Here is a 15,439-nt window from a genome sequence, read left to right as displayed (position 1 = left end):
AGGCCTCCTGAGGTTGACCTGTGGACCTGTTCTATCAGCAGCAGTTTTTGCCTATTGTATATTGTCCTCATTTCAACCTGCCCTCTCACCTATGGCTCCTTTCTGACTTACGCATTTCTCCTTTTCCTATAGGCATCACCTTCTGAAACAGCTCTATCTTTCATGACCTGGTCCCCACCCCCCAGTAGTGCTTCATGTCCCCCATCATTCAAGTTAAACACCCTTGGAATATCTCCACTACATTGTTATATGGATAAGATAGGACATAAAGATATCTCCATGAGGGGACAGAGATGTACTGTTTTTGAGGTTGTATTAAAGGACAGCTGCTTTAAGCAAGGAAAGCAGAAGTGATAGAAGTGAGGAGACGAATGGAGGGGAAAGTGTAGCATTACTCCTAGAAATTTTTTGTGCCTCCAGGCATCTTTCCTGTGCCTTTTTCCTCCTTTATAACCATCATTTGGCCTTAAATTCACCATGTACATCCTTTGGAGTGATGAAGCAGCTCAAGTTAGGGGCATGTAGACAAAAGACACGAGTCCACAAAGAAGCTGCATGAACTATAAGCTTCCCAGCAGAAGCACTTGAAGTGTTGATTTAAGAGCTCAGTGGCTGAGATATTCATCTCAGGTCTGCAATTCAGCTAATCATTTGCCGTTTGACAATCTGGGCATTAGAATGTGGTACTTGATTCTGATGTACCTGATTCTTAATACTTTCAGTGATTACTTTTACCTTATTACAATCCCCCAAATCAAATGTGACAAAAGTCCAGGTCTGCCCAAGTCATCCAGTATCTAGTAATAGTACAAGCTTGACAGAGGTCAAGTTCGTCTGTTAGCTGCAGTTGTAAATACCTATATTCTGTAGTGCGTTTGAGGCATCTTTTTATATGGAACAGAAAGCAAAATGTTAGTCTGTATCCTAGAGTTTGTTGGCACAGTTGGGCATCACAGGGCTGTTTTAGACAGTTCCTCCGGTATTATGGTACGTTGGAGATTCAGACAGGTTGAAGGAGAGGGCGCATCAGACTTCCTCTGCCCTATAAGAATAGTAGGAATACTGTACAGATTTTACAGATAAGTTGTACAGATACTGTCCGTGGTGGGGTTTATGCAGAAAATGCTGCAAAAGGTGAAACAACTTACCAAGCTGAGAAAAGAGCTTGTGTCATTCCAGTCATCTCTCTCTCTCTCTCTCTCGTTTCACTCACTTCAACCTTGTGAATTTTGTAAACAAGGCTGTGGGTGAAGCCTAAGCTTTCAGGGGGTTGTTATCTCTGAAAAATTCATTGTGTAAACAGGCCCCTAGAGAATGTCTGTAAAGCTGATTTGAGACCAGATTTTGGAAAGCTGCTGTGTTACTATGTGAGTGACAGCTTCAGCAGTCTTGAGGCCTTCCCTTTGTTCAGTCCTCAATCAGCCTGGAGCTGAGATGGGAGAATTGCCCATTGTCTTTGTTGTGTTACCATGTGCCACTTGCTTGCTTTATAACACATTTATATTGGCACAAGGAAATTGACAGTACATCTTATTAATATTAGAACGTGTTACAAATTCTGTTGTTGACTCTGAAATGTTATCTATTTACCCAGTGTAATTTTAGCACATTAATATCATCTTCTCTGTCATGTGTATCAGACCCTCATATTAAACCATCCTTTTATGAATCTCTGATACAAAAGCAAAATAAATTCACTGATGGATAATTAGATTTGTTTTTTTCTCATGATTGCAGATGTCATTGCAGTTTAATTAATGGTAGGCTTAAAATATAAAACTGGAAATAAAAATAATACTGCAGTTAACAAGAGTCTTAGCTATGTCCTATTTCTTGGGTTTTATTTATAACATAGGTTTTTAAAAACCTGCACAAAAGTACAATGAATTATTGTTGGGGGGCGATCCAGACTTAGGATTCTTGAAGGATGTATCTGACTGTGCAGTTTGCTCTGCTGATGAGGTTTTGTTTTGAGCCATGCCTCTCAGTGAGACTTGACTGGTGGGAACAAGGACAAGGCCTTCATGATAGTGGCACCCAAGTCATGGAAGTCTGTAAGCCAAATCCTAAACTCCCCCACTCCCATGGTGCAGCCACACCAAAAATGGGTGTGCTGTATCCAGTGGGGGGAGGTGGATCAGGAGGCTGTGTGTGTGTGTGTGTGTGTGTGTGTGTGTGTGTGTGTGAAATAGGCTAATGGGTTCTGAGCTGTCTGTGACAGATCAGGAGAGAGATCATGGGGTGGTGGTGGAAAAGTCGATAAAAGTGTCGACCCAATGTGCGGCGGCAGTTAAGGAGGCCAATTCTATGCTTGGGATCATTAGAAAAGGTATTGAGAACAAAATGGCTAGTATTATAATGCCGTTGTACAAATCAATGGTAAGGCCACACCTGGAGTATTGTGTCAACTTCTGTCGCCGCATCTCAAAAAAGACATAGTGGAAATGGAAAAGGTGCAAAAGAGAGCAACTGGGGCACCTTCCTTATGAGGAAAGGCTACAGCATTTGGGCCTCTTCAGCCTAGAAAAGAGACACCTCAGGGGGGACATGAATGAGACATACAAAATTATGCTTGGGAAGGATAAAGTGGAGAGAGAGATGCTCTTTACACTCTCACATAATACCAGAACCAGGGGACATCCACGAAAATTGAGTGTTGGGCGGGTTAGGACAGACAAAAGAAAATATTTCTTTACTCAGCATGTGGCAGGTCTGTGGAACTCCTTGCCGCAGGATGTGATGACGGCATCTGGCCTGGATGCCTTTAAAAGGGAATTGGACAAGTTTCTGGAGGAAAAATCCATTATGGGTTACAAGCCATGATGTGTATGTGCAACCTCCTGATTTTAGAAGTGGGCTATGTCAGAATGCCAGATGCAAGGGAGGGCACCAGGATGCAGGTCTCTTGTTATCTGGTGTGCTCCCTGGGGTATTTGGTGGGCTGCTGTGAGATACAGGAAGCTGGACTAGATGGGCCTATGGCCTGATCCAGTGGGGCTGTTCTTATGGAAAGGGGAATTATTATTATATATCCCTCCATAAGCCTCCCATTTTGCAGTGGGTTTGCTAGGACCAGCACCAGCTCTGTAACTGGTACAAGTCCAAGGAGACAAAGGGGACAGAGAGGCTTGCATAAGTGAGGATAGTATCCAGCATGAACCATTGCCGCTGGATCCACACACGCACACCCACAGTCTTCCTGGCCCCCATTCTTCCACACTCCCTGCCCAATTTCACCCCTCCCCACCTACCCCTATCTTCTGTGGCAAGTGTGTGGGATCTGTAGATGATGGTGAAGCTTGGAAAATGGGTGCCAACAGAGCGCCATGTACTCCATCAGCAACCGTTTTACATCAGTGGAAGCCTCTCATAAATGCCTTCACGCAACAGCCCAATTTGCAGTAGGGTTGGGGTATGTCTCTTGAAGAGTCCCAAATGTCTCAGTCATTTTGAATGTTTGAGGAAACCCTTTTAGTTAATCTGGGCTTCAATTTATAGTTCTCTGTGTTGACTTGTCATGTTTTTGTCTTTTTTATCTTGTTTGCAATATGTTTGTGTTTTTAAGATGATGTTTAAACCTCCAGATCTGATCTATTTTTTATAATTGTTATGAGCTGCCCTGGTGGCCCCATTAGGGAGTGGAGGGGAAAGCAATAAATCGTTTAAATAAATAAAATTTTCTCACGTTTAGGAAAGTAATCAGTTTTACTAAAATATAAAAATAAAGGAAAAGTCTTTGTTTTCAAAGAAGGTTATGGTTCTTACTCTTCTCAGTATACTTAAACAATGCAGGTTCTCAAAACAATTGCACAGCAGATATTTAGATGATGTCTTTTATTGATTGTTCATGCAAGTGAAGATGATCTCAGTCATGGAGCAGAATTCAAGAGGTGTTTTTTTTTTCCATTTGTTGCTGGATAGTGAATCTGACCCCCACTCTTTGCCGTGCCTTGGAACAGTCTTGCAAAATGAGCATCTAATTAAGGTCTTCCTACTTTTCTGGCTATATGCCATTAGCATCTCGGGGTAACAGGAGACAGTATTTCCTATTTGCAAGGTGCAAAGCATGCCCTGGGGCTTAGTTGGCAAGTATCTTGTGCTGATTGTTTAAAGGATTATGAAAATATATATAGTGTACCTTGTCAGATAAAAGAGAATCCCATGGCTGACAAAACTACTTCGCCGTGCATCACCCTGTGTTGGTAGTTCTTGTGAAGCAGCTGGCTTGCTTTTGAAGGAAGGATTACAATATGATTGTTCTAGTTTCTTTGTTATAATACAGTACATTACTTTTTGTTACATGAGTAGTATCATGTTTCCCATGGGGATAGAGCATGCTCACTGCTACTGGTCCCATGAAGGGGGTGTCTCTATGACAAGAGAGTGACAGTGAAATTTGTGCAGGAAATTCTTGGTATTCCTCCCCTCATCTGGAAGATCAATGTAGCATTTTCTAACCAGCCATCTCTGAATGGGAATGAAGATGGAACTTTACTGGCAAGCAGAATTCCAGTGGAGTCAGTTGAATTGGAAATGCTGCAGCCTTGCTTTCCTTCTGCCACCCATGTTTGGCTGTTCCAGGGATGACCCCTTTACTCACTGGAGTGTAGTAATAAGCATGAGGCAAGTGGGTTAAAGTTCAACCGAGCATGCTCCAGGCATCATGATTTTTCATTGTCACCATTTTTTACCCTGGAATTTTTTTTCTGCTCAGAGACAGTCTGGTGTATGGAACTGGGGGTGGTTTTTTTTGTTTTTGTTTTTGTTATCTAATGTCAAACATCCAGATGCAGAAATGCTGATAATTTCTACGAAGTGGCAGCATTGTTCAGTTCCTTACAAAGCTGCCTTTGAAGCATTTCAAAGGTTTGAAAATAGAATCCATTTTTTTTCTCAGCTTGTGCAAATTGACTGCAGCACGACAATGCAGAATGCTTTTTAATTTCACGGGAGTGCACTACTGCAGAGCGCTTCATAAATATTGCTTTGTCCTTGCCAAGTGCAAACTGCATCTTTTTTCTTTTCTGGTGACTTCAAAGGTGGAGAAACCTTGTCAATTCTGCATCCTTCATCTTTAAGCTCCATTTCTTTTTGAGTATGCAAAGATTTTGTTCCAGAATTGTGGCATTAGGGCCCTCTACATACAGACTGTTAATTGTGTGAGGCACGTCCACTAGGTGACCGGTTACTTTTGCAAACCAATTGAATGTGTTACATCATTGCTAAACCCAAGCCTGAAAAGTAAGAGGCACTGAGGAATTAATCAGAAATATTTTGAAGGGGAAAAAAAGACAGGCTCCTGTATAAAGAAAACAGAAGCCTTTTCTTTAGGGCATACTTATTCTTCTGTAGTAAAGCATTCTGGTTGATCAGTTATGAACCAGAGTGTCACTCTGTGGAGTAACAAACATTGCACAGACAGAACAAGAGTTACCTACAGAAGTAAAACTGAGTCTCCAAGGGCTGTGATTAGCTCTTTACCTAAAGAGACACATTAAAACAGTAGTTAAAGCAAGGTGATTCTTTAAAACTATAGTCCTGTACACACTTCTCTGGGAGCAAGTCCCATTTAACTCAGCAGGGCTTCTGGGTAGGCATTCACAGAATTATGCCGATAGTCACTGGGAGCCAGTCACCCAGTGAAGTGCAATTCCAGGAACTGGTGGTCTCAATAATTGCTCCCTGAAAACACTCAGAAGCAGACAAGCATGTTTATGTGCACACACAAAGTAACCATGTGTATGCATAGAAAGGCTTCCAGCAGGCTGTACCTAGCCAGGGTGGAATTCTTCTGTTGTTTACTTCTGTTCTCTCCTGCTGCAGGATGAAGGGCAGGGTGGAAATTGAATTTCCCATCCAATTGCAGAAGGCTAAACCATGGAAACACTTGCTATAGACCAGTGCTTCCCAATGTGTGGGTCGCGAGCCCCTACAAGGTGGGTCACAGGTTGTGCCCTCCTCCCAGCCTTGCGCCTGAATGACTCCAAATAAGAGCCATTTCGGAAGCAAGAATGATTTGCCTGGAGCCTCTGGAGACCTCTGAGTTGTGCCAGACTGGCAACCTGCTCTGTGGGCCTTCCCAGGCCTCAGAATAGCCTGCAGAAGCCTCCGAAAGCCACTTCCAGTTTTCAGAAAGCTACTTCCTGCTTGCTTCCAAAAATAGGAAGTAGATTTCAGAGGCTTCTGTAGGCCATTCTGCAGCCTGCAGAGGCTCATAGAGTGGTTTACTGGTGTGGCGTGACCTGGAGGAGGCCCCACCAGCAAGGCGGGTTGCAGCACAGGGAACTTTGGGAAGCCCTGCTATAGACCATCAGGAAGTCTGTTGCCATTACCAATGCTGATAACAAGTTGGTGGGAAACACTGAATTGTATTTTTTTCCCCCAGATGATTGTTGGTTTCATCACAAGTATCTTTGTTGCTTATCCTTCGCCTTCCTTTTCTCTAGGATGGCAGAAGGGTACTATGGGGTTATTTTCACTTGATATTATGTTGCACACTACTCAGTGTGGACATTGATGTGGACATGTGGAAATGTCCACAAGGCCAACAGACATGTGTGGAACATCTGTTGGCTGTTCTGGTGATGCTCCTCCAATGAGTAATGGCTACAATGATATATAAACAGCCCAATCCTATTGGGCTCTAAAGCTGGCACAACTAGTGTCCCACCAATGCTCACTGCCTTTCAGCAGTCACAAAAGGCACTCCCACAGCGCATGGAGGCATGCGCTGCCAGAGTGCCAGTGGGAAGGCTGCAGGATGGAGCCTACAGATGGACAGGATGGAGAGAGGGCAGAATATGGTGCGGAATGGCAGGTGGTGGGGTTGAATCCAGCAGCAATGATATGCACCAGATCCTATTCTCTCTTTTTCAAACCTCCCTGCCTTGTTCTTCTCCTTGGACTTGTGCCAGCTAAAGAGATGGTCAAGGTTCAAGGAGCCCCATTGCAGAACAGAAGGCTTACCAAGAGGTAAGTGGAAATAATTCTCCTTTGCTCTCCAAATCTGCTCTCCAAATCCAAAAAGGATTATCTGGATCCTTTTCAATCTGGTTTCAGGCTGGACTTTGGGACGGAAACTGCCTTGGTCACCTTGGTGGATAACCTACGCCGGGGACTGGACAGGGGGAGTGCGTCCCTGTTGGTCCTGCTGGACCTCTCGGCGGCTTTCGATACCATCGACCATGATATCCTTCTGGGCCGATTGGCCGAGTTGGGAGTTGGAGGCACTGTTTTGCGGTGGTTCCGCTCCTACTTGGAAGGTCGGTCCCAGATGGTGGTGCTGGGGGATGCCTGTTCGACACCCTGGCCATTGAGGTGCGGGGTGCCGCGGGGTTCAATTCTGTCCCCCATGCTATTTAATATCTACATGAAACCGCTGGGAGAGGTCATCCGGGGGTTTGGAGTGGGGTGTCATCAATATGCTGATGACACCCAGCTCTATCTCTCCTTTCCTCCAGACTCCAGGGTGGCAGTTGAGGGCCTGGAGCGCTGTCTGGAAGCAGTGAGGATCTGGATGGGAGCTAATAAGCTGAAATTAAATCCGGATAAGACAGGCTCTCCTGGTTCGGAAATCCTCGATGCAGGTACTGGACTATCGGCTTGCTCCGAATGGGGTTGCACTCCCTCTGAAGGAGCAGGTCCGCAGCTTGGGGGTCCACCTGGACTCGCAGCTGCTCCTGGATTCCCAGGTGGCGGCTGTGGCTAGGGGGGCCTTTGCTCAGCTTCGGCTGGTGCGCCAGCTGCTTCCGTACTTGGATCGTGCAGACCTGGCCACGGTGATCCATGCTACAGTGACATCGAGGTTAGATTATTGTAACGCGCTTTATGTGGGGCTGCCCCTGAAGACGGTTCGGAAACTGCAATTAGTGCAGAATGCGGCGGCCCGTGTGGTCACTGGAGCTAGGCGGTTTGACTCTGTCAGCCCGCTTCTCCGGGGGCTACATTGGCTGCCCATTCATTTCCGGGCCCAATTCAAGGTGCTGGTTTTGACCTTTAAAGCCCTATACTGCTCTGGGCCAGGTTATCTTAGAGATCGCCTACTCCCGTACAATCCGGCTCGTCCTCTCAGGTCATCAGAGAAGGCCTTTTTACAAGTGCCGCCGCCTAAGGAGGTACGTGGGGCGGCGGCAAGAAATAGGGCCTTCTCAGTAGTGGCACCAACGTTGTGGAACTCCCTTCCCCTTGACTTGAGAATGGCTCCCTCTCTTGAGTCCTTTCGGCGAGGCCTGAAGACCTTGTTGTTTAACCAAGCCTTCTGACGTTCTGGCCTTTTTAACATCTTTTATATATCTTTTAGTTGCTTTTTTACAGGCTCGATTCCTCTAAGAACTGCTGTTTTATGCTCTTTTATTCTGACTCTTCTGACTACTGTTTTTATGGGTTCTGCTAATGTGTTTTTTAATATGTTTTTATCTGTGAAATTATGTTTTAATTTGTTTTATATGTTGTTAGCCGCCCTGGGTCCCTTTTTGGGAGAAGGGCGGGATAAAAATAAAGTTTTATTATTTTTATTATTATTTATAATTCTCCTTTGCTCTCCAAATCCTCCTGATCCACCCCCCCCTCACTGGATACAGCATGTGCCTTTTTGGTGCATCTGCATCGGCGAGGTGGGAGGAAGATAGGATTGGGTTCTTTGTTAGTTCTGGGGAAAGGTCATCCAAAAGTTGAAAGGAATGTATTCTGTGGTCCTGTCATCCCCACTCTTGTGCTTTCTATCTTAAGTTTTTTAAAAAAAAATTTACTATATTTTTATCCTGCTTTTCTCCCCATAAGGGGTTAAAGCTAAAACTGCTTCATACAACTCCTTATAGAGGCTTGAAGTAGCAGTCTCATAGTCCATTGACTAGGGGCACAATTGCTTTGTCCCATCACTGTTGCAAAAGTGTCATAAAGCACTTTTGCGCCAACTTAGGAGCAGGGAGGCTGATGCGAACCCACTTGGCTCAGGCAGAAGGTAAGCCCACACCTGCCGAGCTAGACTGGTGCAGGAGTCTGGAGGTGTGTGGAGAGAGTGGGAGGAAGGCATTTTGGGGTGGAGGAGGGCAAGTAGGCCAGTGGGCAAATGAGAGGAGGAAGAGGGCCAAGTTCCAACACTTATGCCGGATCCTATTCCTGTTCCTGGGCAGCCTGGGACAGATACAGGCTGTTTGGATCTGCACCACCTACTGAGGTGGCGCAGATCCAAGTAGCTCCATTGAGGTTGCTGCTTTTCTTGGGGTAAGGAGAAGTGATTCCCTTGCCTCAGACTGAGCTGCAACTGGATGGCTCCTACCTTGGATGTGGGGCAAGCCCGCTGGTTGGCCTGCTCCAGATGAGGTTAGGATTGAGCTGCTCAACTCGGCTGGAGGTACAGTGTATCTTCTCCATGAACATCGAACATGTCATGAAGTTACTGGCTTTCCTGGACCCAGCTACTGGTCATTTCTTGCACAGGCTATGTTCACAGGCTAGATTGGAGAATTGCACTGCCCTACTAAAGGCAGGCATTTAAGAAGAGCTCAGTGGAGATCAGCTGCACAAAGTGATTACAACTATGGGGGGGTGGAGTGTCATCCATACTGTTACTGATTCTATGGGATCTTCACATGGCAGGTTTGGTTCTTCAGTGTTATAAAGTTCTTGGTAGCCCAGAAGGGGTTCACCTTTGTCCTATCTCATTTTGGGATTGGGACTAAATGCATTGGGAATAAATGAATGACAGTACTAGAATTTGTGTCATACCTATCAATGTAGCATGAAACTTCTCGACAGTTGTCTGCTCTTATCATTTTGGGTAGCTCATTCTGTGTTGGGACATGTGATTCTAGTCTGCTTCATGTCTGGATTCTAATGCTCCTACACTAGCAATGTGTGTTCTTTACTGAAGAAAAATTGTAAAAGTATGGCAATACAGTAGTAGCTTGTTCAAAATACTATTTTTTTACTCCCCACCTTTTAATCCCATATTATCCCAAAATTTTTTGGATATCCCAAATTCCAATGCAGTAGATTGTATCCTTTTAACAGTATATTAAAGTGACTGAGTAGAGTGAGAGAATACCACAGGCAATTCCACCTCTGTAATGTCTTTGAATATAATTTCTTTTAACAGCTGGGCTTCTCTTGCCACAGGTGCACCAGACCCCACAGCAGGAGCCAGCATTGATGACGAGAATTGCTGGCATTTGGATGAGGAACAGGTACGAGAGCAGGTGAAGCTGTTCCTCTCCCAAGGAGGATACTATGGCTCTGGGAAACAGCTCAATTCCATGTTTGCTAAGGTGAGGACTAACTTCCTTTTTTGTGCAAATTCAGCACTCCTCAAGCTAGAATACCCATCAAACTTAGCATTCTTCTTTGTTGCAGCTCTGTCCTAGGAGCATTACATTTTAAGATTAGATCTTGTATGGCAGGCTGGGGGGAAAAGGCAGCTTCTGCTTGGGAGTGGTCCCTGTTTGGCACCCTTCAGGAGACTTCAGGTTGGCTCAGGGGGAGAGGGTTAAGTCACCCTGGTCCTCCTCCCTGGCATAGCTCTTTAGACTGGGTCCTAAGCAGGAGCTGTTGGAGACACAGCCTCCTGCCTCTCTAGTCCTGGCTTTCTACCCTCATCATGGGCCTCCTGTCAGTTATATGGGCTGCTTTCTCCTCCAGCCCCACCCCTTCCTTACTGGGGAGGGCATAAAAGGGACCCTGCCCAGAGCCTCTCTTCCTGGTGTAACCTCCCTTGTCTCTCCCTCCTTCCTGACCTCTTACTGAGTGAGGTTTTTCTGGTCTCCCACCTTCTCCCCAACACCAGGTACTCCAGTCAGGGAGAGGTGCCCTGTCAGCAGGTCTCTCCCCACGAGCTGGGGATGTGGGAGGTTGTCAGGGAGACGTGCCTATGCTAGGTGGCTCTCCGTCCTGCCTGGCCAAGCCGCCTCCCCCTTGTGTCTCCTTGGCCCCCTTGCAAGGTAAGTCTGGGTCTGGCGGGAAGGAGGGCACCCCAACAGATCTCTTACTCCAGTGCAGAGATTGAGTTGGCACTGGCATGGTTTAGATCAAGGCTCTCCAGATCCTGTTCCATGGGCTACATCCAACATTCTGCCTTTTCCCACCCCCGCGTGAACGGTGCTTACCGTTCCACAGGGTAATTGTCCGTCCCCACTTCCGATCTCCCTCAAACTGCACTCTGTCCCACTACTTCCGGATTCCATCGCCTCAGCCGCCACTGCACCCAGATTTCTGGGCAGGCGTGGCAGGCTAGAGTTCTGTTTAGGGGTGATTGGCTGCTGGAAAGGACAGCTACCTGGTGGAACGATAAGCGGCAGTTGTGCCGGGAATGCCTTTCCCGTTGTGCAACAATCTCCAGTTTTGGACCGCTGGTTTAGATTGCAATCCCTCATTGGGTAGTATCAATAAGAGATACTTCTACAAGAAGTATTTTCTCCCCTGCTCCCAAGTATTTTGTCCATTCTAGCAAAAGGTGTTTACATAAGGCCACCAAGAGAAATGTAAATAAGCTGGATACCTTCTGCAGCATGAAATAAAGGCCTGTAGCCACAAAATGGTATGGGAACTTAGCAGATCATTTGTTTACCGTGCAGAGGTACTAAACCTGTCCCTGGCATGTATTTTCTACCCAGATCTCTCAAGTGTATTCTACAATGCAGGATGCTTGGGTCATTTGAGGGGAGAGGGTATATTACAAGTATATACACAAATCTGTTCTGCAAAGGTGTGAGTTGATAGAGCCCTTAGTGGCCTGTAGTCATAAAACTGAATCCAATTTCTTGCACAGTTTGAGTAATGAAATAGATTGTGATGAGATTTTGTTTATTTAAAACAAGATTTACACGCTGCTTTTCCACAGTAAAATGTCAGAGTGATAAAGTTGCCTCTGCTGAGTATATTTAATTCAAAATATTTTTCATTTAATAATTTAGGCAGAAGGAGCATGGCTATATTTGCCTGCACAACTGCAAAAATAGTTTTTTGTAGCTCATAAATGTTTGACTTTATAATAACAACTTTTTCAAGACCGAACAGCCTGGAGCTGCCCTGGGCTGCCCAGGAATATTGCCCAGATGTTCTTGCACTCCACAGTGTCCCAATCCACAACATTCCACATTGTGAAACATCGTTGCTCTTTGTTCTGGATTCTAATACTAGAATTCCAGAGAGATTATACCAACATATATTTTTAAATTTCCAATGATGGTGATTCCATCCTTGAGCTTGATAACCAGTTTCAGAGTATATAGATGGTCTTTAATTGAATTATCCCTCCTTTATTTAAAGCCATGTCTTTTCTCTCTTTTGCAGTTGGTTGCTAGATCAGCAGTGTATGTTGAAATTGTGCTTGTTTTCAAGGATGTGTCATACAAAGAGAGATTTTTTTCCCCATTTAGAAAAGAAAAGTCTAGAACGGGAAGTTTTTCCCCATCAGTCATTAGGGATTTTCCTCCCCAACCTGGAGAACAGAAGAGACTTGACCATGCGCGTCAACCATCAACTCTGTAGTTCTTTGAGAGCAAGCAGGCTTGGAAACTCTGTAATCCACCCACCACTTGCATTCAGTCTACACTTCAGGTTGAGTGATCATGAGTTAAGTTTGGTTGATGTAGTCCACATAGCGATAAAGAATTATGACTGTGTGAGAAGCCTCACCTGACCAAATTTCACAGGTCTTCACGCTGCTTCTCATACTTCCTGTTTAAACATAGCAGGAACAAGGAAGCAGACTAGTCTTATGACTGATGGCACTTACCCTTCTCTGTCTGCTTGTCTCTCTCAGAAAGTTAAGGAAGGAGAGTCAAGAACACGAGGGTAAGGCAAAAGAGGGGTGTTGATTTCCAAAGCAAGAATCATCTAGGAATTGAGAAATGGTCACTTCTCTTACCTTGAGGAGGCCTCCGTGACCACTCCACCACCACAGAAGGCAGTGCGCACCCTGTTGGCATAGCTGCATCAGCACTTGAAAGTTGGATAGAATTGGGCCGAAAGTTTACTTTTTAATGGTACATCCTCATTTTAAACTATTGAATTTGTTTACTACAATAATCTTGTAGTCATGCACATGTACACATAAATACTGAAAGTAGCTAAAATGGGCCCAAATATTGGAAATGGTGCTATATGTACATGAATGTTTCACCTGAACAGGCATTTCTTTTGGTGTGTTCTGGGAGTTGCATGCTATCTATTAAAGCAACATGTTGACAGTATTTTTGCCTACCTTGTAAAAGTCCATAATTCCACTCAGGTAGCCTTTGATTATCTTTAACATGCAAAAAGGAGAGGTTTCAGGATGGCAACCTAGACACAGTTCCCTCATCTTTGCTCCAACTGTGTACTATAATTACTTGGTATGTTATCGGCAAGTTTTGGATATTTTCAAACTAATGAACTGATTAACTTCTCTAGAAAGTACTGCTCCAATTATAGTCATCAAGAGTTAAAAAATTGATTAGTTTTCTGAGCCTTTATTGTTGATAAACATGCTTCCTTAAAAAAAGAGAGCTAACTTAGTGCCAGCAGCTTCGGGGGAAACCTTAGACCCCTCTGCTGTCGAACCGATCCACTCATGTAATGAAATGTGACCCACTCATCTTCCTGTGCCCTAGGTCCGTGAAATGTTGCGTATGAGAGATTCCAATGGAGCCAGGATGCTGACGCTAATAACTGAACAGTTTATGGCAGATCCACGGCTTGCTCTGTGGAGACAGCAGGGAACAGGCATGACGGACAAGTGCCGGCAACTCTGGGATGAGCTGGGTGAGTTTCTGTATCTCTGGCAGAGTTGAGAGTTCCAACAGTTTTTGATGAAGTAGGCTGGAGGGAGTCCTTGTGAAACACAGGCCTCAAAGGCTGCTGGAACTCTGCTGATCTGGGCAGATGGCTTCAAGGCGGGGAGTGAGGAGGGGAGCTTGAGGGGAACAGAGGAATGGGAGACGTGATTGATTGATTGATTTCTTGGCAGTCTGTTTAAAAGTTAACTGTTTTCCTTCAGTCTAACATCCGAGTTTGGAATGCTTTTGCTCTCCTTTTCTTTATCTTCATAAGAAATAAGTAATGCATTTTGAACTAGCTTGCCTGCAGGCTACATCTCTGCCTTTTAGCAGCCGGGGTAAGTGCCTGCCACTGTTAGTATGGCAGAGGCCTAGAGGCTGCCCTGCAAAACAGCCTCTTTGAACTTTGCTTGTGGCTTAAAATTGGGGGAGAGGTTTATATTCCAAGACAATCTGTTACAGCCTTTCATTTGGGAGATGGTGTCTCTTTCTGGGCAGCTAGTAATTATCCTGCAAGCCAAGCAACCTGCTGTCTCCCTAGGACAAACGGGGGTAGCATTTGATGCAGAGCTGTGTTTAAATTTGTACGGTAGCCTAGGTCTGTTAAATTCGGCAGAGTTTGTCCTATGAGAGGTGAAGAAAGGAACATTCTTGCCAAGCTAAACACTGGACTATGTTTAATCTAGACCAGGGGTGTCCAAACATTTTGGCAGGAGGGTCACATCATCTCTCTGACACTGTGTCGGGGGCCAGGGAAAAAAGAATTAATTTACATTTAAAATTTGAATAAATTTACATAAATGAATTTATTAGAAATGGAACTTGTATGAATGAATGAAGGTCTTGCAGTAGCTCAAGGCCTATAAAAAGCCTTGCACAAAGCAAGGTTGGCCTTTCCTTCACTGCCACTGCTGCATTACAGACATGAAACAGCAAGCAGTGGAGGGAGCCCTCATTCCACAGTTCAGGTGAGAGGTCAAACAACCGTCCTCAGGCTGAGAGCAGTTGCGTCGGGCCAGCACGTGCTCCAGCAAGTATCCAGAGGCTCATTGGAGACTAGGGGCTCCCCGCAGGCTGGATTGGGAGCCCCTAAGGGCCGCAAGTGGCCCCTGGGCCGGGGTTTGGGCACTCCTGATCTAGACCATGCACACATGTGCCACGCGCACACACAGAGATGTGACTCCTATTTTTTCATTTGGTACTTTTGGCAAAGATAACCATGATTAAGGGGAGGCAGAAGGACAATAGAGTGCAGTGCAACAAGAATTGGAGTCTATGAGGAAGGAGAACCCGTGCCCACTGACCCCTGAATATAGGTCCAAATTCTCTTCCTCATCTCTGGATTTTCTGGATCCATTTCTGGATCTTCTGTGTAAACTGCCCACATGTTTTCTATTGCAATTGAACGAGTATTTCTATTTTTGTAGATTATTTGCATTTTCAGGGCCTGTGCCAGTTCAACCAAGGCATAGTGAAAACAACGCCTAATAGGGTGGAGTATGGTCCCCTGAGTCTAAGGCTCAGATTGCCCTTATTTGGAAAGGTATAATTGTGTTGAACCAGGGCAACCCAGGTTCTCATCCTAATCCAGCCCTGAAGTTTACTGGATGAACACTATCTCTCAGCCTATTCTACCTTACAGGGTTCTTACGAGGATGCAAGCAGGGTAGGGGAAAGAATGCATGCCT

General features: G+C 45.2%; 1 protein-coding gene across 1 annotated transcript in view; it reads left to right on the top strand.

Moving 5' to 3' along the window:
• ZSWIM5 (zinc finger SWIM-type containing 5) overlaps positions 1–15,439 on the top strand; it is a 141,314-nt gene that overhangs the window by 92,300 nt on the left and 33,575 nt on the right. Inside the window, exons 3-4 of the mRNA XM_066623189.1 lie at positions 10,117–10,265; positions 13,587–13,737. Coding sequence (XP_066479286.1) covers positions 10,117–10,265; positions 13,587–13,737 — 300 coding nt within the window. The remainder of the gene's footprint in view (positions 1–10,116; positions 10,266–13,586; positions 13,738–15,439) is intronic.

The sequence above is a fragment of the Tiliqua scincoides genome, chromosome 4 (genome assembly GCF_035046505.1).
Source record: "Tiliqua scincoides isolate rTilSci1 chromosome 4, rTilSci1.hap2, whole genome shotgun sequence".
Classification (NCBI taxonomy): Eukaryota; Metazoa; Chordata; class Lepidosauria; order Squamata; family Scincidae; genus Tiliqua; species Tiliqua scincoides.
The sequence above is the reverse complement of the archived record's forward strand: the minus strand, read 5'-3'. Positions and strand labels throughout refer to the sequence as shown.